The sequence below is a fragment of the Gallus gallus genome, chromosome Z (assembly GCF_016699485.2).
Source record: "Gallus gallus isolate bGalGal1 chromosome Z, bGalGal1.mat.broiler.GRCg7b, whole genome shotgun sequence".
NCBI lineage: Eukaryota > Metazoa > Chordata > Aves > Galliformes > Phasianidae > Gallus > Gallus gallus.
The window spans coordinates 37,940,154-37,947,458 of NC_052572.1; the positions used below are offsets into that span (position 1 = coordinate 37,940,154).

Below are 7,305 nucleotides of genomic sequence, written 5' to 3' on the forward strand. Positions count from 1 at the left end.
AGAGCAAACTGATACAGTTATGAAAAACAGGCTCACACAGCCTGTCTTCAAGTCTTCCTAGGTGCCTGATAGTGAAAAGTACAAATATCTTGGGAAGGGGAGAGATTCTCCATTTCTTGCCTACTCTCAGATAGAAAGACTGTATTTGTCTATCTAATAGCTTTTCAGCTTCTTTCTGATTACTGCCAATCTAATAAAGAAACAAAGCTGTCTCAATAACCTTGCTTACTTATACCATCACAGTTAAAACATACCTAGTCTTTTAAAACAAAACTCACCAATTCACATGTACACACACAACTTGATTTTTTTCTTTTTTAATTGCTATTGCCAGATGACTGTGTATTACGGACCACACTACCACCAGCAAGCAAAAACAAAAGTGCTTTCTTTGTCATTACCTGCATTTTACTTGTCCTTGTCATTGGAGCCATTGTAGTCATCTGGAGAAAATCAAAATCAAAACCACGCGCTGTCAGTAAAGGTAGGTATGAGAAGCTGACAAATGACTCCAAAACCCTTCCTTCCTATGCAAGCAATTATCATGAAAGCACAAGCTATCAGGAAGATCAAGTGATTGAATACAGAGATCGAGATATTGAAGATGATGATGAAGAAGATGACATTGTATATATGGGTCAGGATGGCACAGTCTATCGTAAATTTAGATATGGACTTTTGGAGGATGATGAAGAAGACGAGCTTGAATATGATGATGAAAGTTACTCATTTAGATAACTCTCTACTGTCTTACAGATTTTCTGCTCTGTTTCTTTTCCTATTAAATTGCAGCAATTCTATTAAGTATGTATATTTACTCCTTTTCAGGCTGATCTTAAGATTTTAACTAATGCTTAATTTGAGAGCAGAATGGTTTCTAAAAACATTTTGGTCCTGAAGCTTCACATAAATCCCTCTTAGGCTTTAAGTTGCACTCCAGATGTAGGCAGTTTAGAAGAATACATTCCTGTGCATTTTTGTGGACAGCAAATCCTTTCCAAATGTGTATGCACGTGCATTATAATAAACACAAACACCCATTCAAACCGTACATAAATACTTACTGCAAACTTTGCTGCTCTCTTTTAAAATAGTGTTGATACAGACAAGATAGATCTATTTGTCTACATGAAAAATATCACTGGAGTAGTGTGCCAGTAGTTTACTACATTGTGATTATAGTTATGTAGCCTTTTGTAATAGCATGGGCAAGGTTTCTGATTCTAGCCAGATTTTCTTTGTTGATGTCACTTGGTGCAGCTATGCTCCTCAAAGCCAACACACTTCTGCTTAGAATCTTGTGGCATAGTTCCCAGTGAAATTGTGCACCTATAACATGATTTTTAAGAATTGAGATTGTGACTACTCCGGATTGCTTCACTGTATTCATGGTTTGTATGAAAAATAATGAAAATATTTTATGTAGCAATCTATGATTATTCTTTATTCAAGAGCTTGTTAAATAGTCTTTCATTGCACACACAGACTTCTTGGTTTACTGCAAAGGGAAATATGGTCTATAAATACAGCCACAAAACAGCACTCCTTCTTTCCTTTCTAATTAGCTTCTCAAGCTACAAATGATTTAAATACTATTTGTTCAAGTAAGTTTCACATTTCTGCTGTAAATGCCTCAAGTTTATTGGAGGATGGCAAAGGGGATAACTAATATTTATTTAGTAATGTAATTTAAAAGAACACAGTAATGTGATTTTTGTATTACTACAAAATTTTAATTCATTGTACTAAAGGATGCTCTTTATGGCCTTTTACTGTGGAAGAATAAATTCTTTGCACAAAACCATTTTGAAAATGTCATTATTTATCAAGTTTTCCTCTTTCCCTTTGAGCTCCTTTGGAGTTTTGGAACTGGAAACAACTCTAGAACTGCAAATTTAATTTAAAGATTTAATGGCTGCAAAGGAATTGTGTGAGAATATCTGATTTTTATAGCTCAATTCCTAAGTGGTATTTCTTGCAAAAAGTATTTATAAATACCTCCAGATCTTTCCATCTGTACGTTCAAAGAAGTTCTAAGGAGAAGATGATTGTTTCCACATTGAATTTTAACCTTTTAATTATTGCATCTTCACCAAGAGAAAGAATGCAAAGTTATGTGAGTTCAAAAAAGTCAAAGCAAGGACCTACGTTTATCAAAAGTTTCACAACAGGAAGGTACTCTGGAAAGATGCATCTTACCTGTCACTTCAGTTCTTCTCTGAAGTAGTTCTGAATAAAACAGGGAAAGGAGAGTGAACAATCAGACTGAAAGGTCATACTGAATGAAAGACTGCCTTATCTTGCTTTCCTAACATTGTTTGGATTAACATGCTTTGTCATTATTGTTAATGACTTATTTAACAATTGTAAGAATTTGCTTTGAAACCTGGAATCTCCTCATCGCATTTCAAAGGCTTAATCCTAGATGCACCTGAGCATTTTGAAATCATCCTGACAAATGCAGTGAATATCTTGTGTAGGGGATCACTGCCTAACATCTCCATCACGTTAATGAGAAGTTTCTTGTATTTTATACTTTATCTATTCCCCCTGAGCAGGAATGATAACAGCACAACAAACAGCCTTCTGGAGAATGTAGTTCTTCTCTTCTGGGACAGGCACCCAGACCTGGAGCACTAACTCTAACTCCCAGTGCACTACATGATATTATGGTGTGGAATACCGATAACAAAAAATCATAAAACCATGACAGCTTTCTTATTTTCTTTTTTCCTCAACTCAAGACCCCTCAGTTTTCTCCTGCCTTAAGACTTTACTCTGTACCTTCTTGCCATTCCTATTCATTCATGGAGTTTCTAAAGACCTTCATTCTTCTCAGATTACTTTCATTTTATCAACCTTTCTTCTAGGCAACTACTTCTGATTACTCTATCAGTAGTAAAGCTCTTTGAAAAAGATTCTGTGAAAACTGTATATTCTACCACCGCTTACCTCTCATGTAGTCCAGGTATTTGACTTCAAAGGAAAGAGTAGATTATCAGGGTTCTTTAGCCTCCCTCTTTCTAGGGAATATAGAGGAAAGTTTAGTCTTCCATGACATCACCCTGAAGTTTTGCTAGAAAGGAAGTGAAGGAAAGTGGACTGTAGGAGCTACAGTTCAAGTATCTTGAGACCCAAGGCTCCTTCCTCTGTGGGTTGTTCTCTGATAAACTGTGTTTTAGTAGAATCATAGAATGTCTTGGGCTGGAAGGGACCTCAAGAATCATCATGTTCCAACTCCTCTGCTGTGAGCAGAGTTACCAACCACTAGATCAAGTACTAGATTAGATTGCCCAGGGTGCCATCCAACCTAGCCTTGAACACCTTCACAGACAGGGCCTCCACAACCTCTCTGAGCAGCCTGTTCCAGCACCTCATCACCCTCTCAGTGAAAAACTTCTCTTACATCTAATCTAAATCTCCCCTCCTTTAGGCTAACACCATTCCCCCTTGACCTATCACTATCTACCCATGCAAAAAGTTGATTTATTTCCTCTTTATAAGCTCCCTTTAAATATTGGAAAGCAGTAATGAGGTCTCCCCAGAGTCTTCTCCAAGAGAAACAAGCCCAGCTCCCCCCAGCCCATCTTCAAAGAAGAGGTGCTCCAGCCCTCTGATCATCTTCCTAGCCTCCTCTGGATCCTCTCCAAAAGGTCCATATCTTTCCTGTGTTGGGGGCCCCAGGCCTGGATGCAATACTCCAGATAGGGCCTCACAACAGCAGAGTAGATGGGAACAATCACCTCCCTTACCCTCCTGCACACCCCTCCTCTGACATAGCCCAGGGTACTGTTGGCCTTCCAGGCTGTATACACACAGTGCTGGCTCATGTTAAGTTTTTTGTCTACCAGGACCTGTAAATCCTTCTCAGCAGGGATACTTCCAAGGAGTTCTTCTCCCAGTCTGTATATGTATCTGGGATTACCCCAACCCAAGTGCAAAATCTTGCATTTTGCTTTGTTGAGACTCCTTAGGTTCACAAGGGCCCAGTGTCCAAGTTTATGAATGTCCCTCTGAATGGCAGCCCTTTCTTTTGCCGTATCAACTGCACCAGTCAGCTTGGTATCATCAGTAAACTTAAGAGTGCACCTGATCCCAATGTCTATGTGACTGATAATTTAAGAGTAATTAAATAATTTAAAAATCCCAAGAGAGACCCCTAGGGACACCGCTCATCACCAGCCTCCATCTGGACATAGAGCCACTGACCACAACCCTCTGGCAGTAACCTTTCAACCATTTTCACAGCTTATCACATATTTGCGTCTTGGTCTTGTATGAGGACTGCAGTAGTGACTGAGGAATTAGGAATTAGGAATGCAAACAAGTTTAAAACAGTTAATGTAGTAGCCTTTCAAATGGAATTTGGGCATTTGGTTTTCTCATGAAAAATAATGGGTGCTTCAAGAGAAATACACATTTTTGCATTAACATATTTATTTGCAATCAGATTTCCAGGTTTAAATTTTACCTATAGAAAAATTCTGATTATCCTTAGGTCACAGCTTTCCAAAGGCTGCATACATTTATTGGAGAGCAAGCTGGGGTGGAGGGGGTAGAAAGAAGAATGTTTCAGAAAATAAACTAGTACTAATGATAGAACTTTTCAGTTTCCCTCAACATCTTATATGCACATGTGATTTCAAGCCTGAACTTCAAGTAATATGACATACAGCCTGATGAGGAACAGGGGGATAGTTTGAACAGTAGAACAACTGGATTCTTTGATTCTTTGCCCCAGTGATGAGCCATTAAAAAACCTAAGCGTATGTACTTGAGAATTTAACATTTATATCTACCAGTAGACAGTGCTCATAGAACAGCTTGATCTCTGACAAATATTGAGGTACACTGAAGAGTCCACTGCATCTAATATGAAAAGCAATCCTTATGCCATATCCTCACCACCACAGTGTATTACATTCTTCTCTGGTGGGAATTCAGGGATGTAGCTTAAAGGTTACATGAAGATGAACATATAAACAACATGAAAGTGTGAAAGTTTCCCTTATGAGACCTGGGACAGATAAATGTTTTTCAAGGTACAGGTTTGGTTCATTGGCAGCTTCAGCAGATGGACTTTTGCCCTGGCCCAGATGAATGTTTAAACAAGTGAACAAGAACGAAAGGAAAGGATGCAGTTCTTTCCATCTGACTTCTAAAAGAACAAAGTAATTTTAGAGTTTTAAAAAGAATACAGACAGAAGTTATGACATCTTGGAGGTTATGACATTCTGAGGACGTATCTCCCATAAATCCTAGATAAAGAACACACATGCCCAACCAACAAGCAAGCAAACAAATAAACAGAGAGGTTAGTTTTCAAACAGTTTAATTTTAACTAGTTTAAACAACCTCTGAACATTTTTCCTTCCAGAATCTTTTAGGCAATCACCCTTACAAAGATTTGCAGAGGACTATGACATGTAATTGTACCAGGCCTGGTGGGGCCAAATCATTGTCAGAACGCTCCTTAAACAGAAAATATATTTAATAGCAATATTGGCAATAATCTTTACTGTTATATAACAAAGCAGTCATTCTCACATATAAGATGAATAAATTATTTCCAATAATTCATGACAGTTTACAGCAGAATAAGTATTCAAAAGGCCTTCCACCATACAGTGCTCAGGAAATAGACGTCTAAGAAGAATAACCAAAGTTATCAAAATCTGGTATTGCAGACATCAAAGTAGACAATGTCTTTCAGTGCTAAGTTCACCTACAGAAATTTTGTGATTAATGTAATTTACCATAGATATCAGATATACAACTGTAACTTGTTACAGTAAAAACTTTCATCTCCTTTGGCACTGTATCCTCTCAACACAACTGAAATTGCAAAAAATCTTAGTAAATTAGAAATCACAAATACCATTCTCTAGTATGAATACAACTAGCGATGCTGTCTAGCATTTTAATTAATTCATTGTATTCATTTGGAAAGCTATGTTTGACAGCTTATGTTCACAAGATTTACTTGGTGGGCAACCCCCACTGAGGGACAAAAGGATTGAACACAGCTGAAGAGGACTTGGGGGTACTGGTGGATGGCAAGTGGACATGAGCCAGCAATGGGCCCTTGCAGCCCAGAAAGCCAACTGTATCCTGGGCTGCATCAGAATAAGCACATCCAGCAGGTCAAGGGAGGTGATCCTGCCCCTCTACCCTGCATTGTTGAGACCTCACATGGAGTACCACGTCCAGATGTGAAGAGACATGGGCCTGCTGGAGAACATCGAGGATGGCCACAAAAATGTCCTAAGCCAGACAAGTCCAGCTTGCAGCCTCATGTAGCCCAGAAAAGCTCGTCCCACACCATTGTCATGGCAGCTCTGCTCCACCAAGTGCCCTGGGTGTGCATCTAATACTCAACACCAACCAAATATCAGTGCACTGTTGACTATCTGGGCTGAAACTAGGGCACAAGGAAGGGTGCAATGCAGTGCCAACTCAAGTTGATGGCCAGTAACTGTAGACATTTTGTTACAATGCTGAAACGCAGTCTTGTGAACCGCAAAAAATATGCAGCTGTGATTCCCATCGTGATAAAGGAAATTGAGAATAGATTTCAAGATTGCCAAAAAACTCAACTTTTTGATATATTTGCAAGTACATTTTCATAAACACATTACTGGTGAATTTTCAAATGGATTGTATAGAGTTGCAACCAAACGTCCCTGGACTTTTAGAAGACCTCTCCTAGCAGAGATGAATATCCCTCACTTCGAAATCATACCTTGTTCCTGTCATCGCTTTTGGCAGTATGCGTATTTGTGAACAACTATTTTCAAGAATGGGGTGCAAGAAGAGTAAAATTTCATCAAAAAACTCTGATAGGTACCTTGAGAACTGGCTAAGAATTGCAGCCTGTTCTTCGCAGGAGAGCTGGATTAGATGACCATTAAAGGTCCCTTCCAACTCAAAGGATTCTTTGATTACATTATAACAATTTAAAAAATTATACAGTGCTTACACTAATAACAATTTTAACACAGTAACTATTCTAACTTCTACAGTTGTAAAATAAGGATGTAAAAATGATATTTTATCTTTTTAAAATTAGTTGTAGAGAAGATCGTACCATAGAGAACCTATCAAAATAAAAAGGATACCAACTAATTACAGATTTCATATCTGCTTCTAGGAACTCAAACTCTCAATTTTTTCTAAATTTCCCACCCCAAAGTGAAAGAAGCAGCACAATGGAAGAATTCTGAAATACCTTTCAGTATATGCTAAAGAATATGCAGATTACATGCACAGTAAAATCAATCAGAAAATCTGCAAGCAGCATTAAAA

The 7,305-nt window shown here is 38.2% G+C and overlaps 1 protein-coding gene across 1 annotated transcript in view; it reads left to right on the forward strand.

Annotated features, from left to right (window-relative positions):
• Positions 1 to 1,801, forward strand: part of PCSK5 (proprotein convertase subtilisin/kexin type 5) — a 262,061-nt gene extending 260,260 nt beyond the window's left edge. The window contains exon 37 of the mRNA XM_015280354.4: positions 335 to 1,801. Within this exon, the coding sequence (XP_015135840.2) occupies positions 335 to 738 (404 nt within the window). The 3' untranslated portion in view covers positions 739 to 1,801. The remainder of the gene's footprint in view (positions 1 to 334) is intronic.
• Positions 1,802 to 7,305: the final 5,504 nt, after the last annotated feature.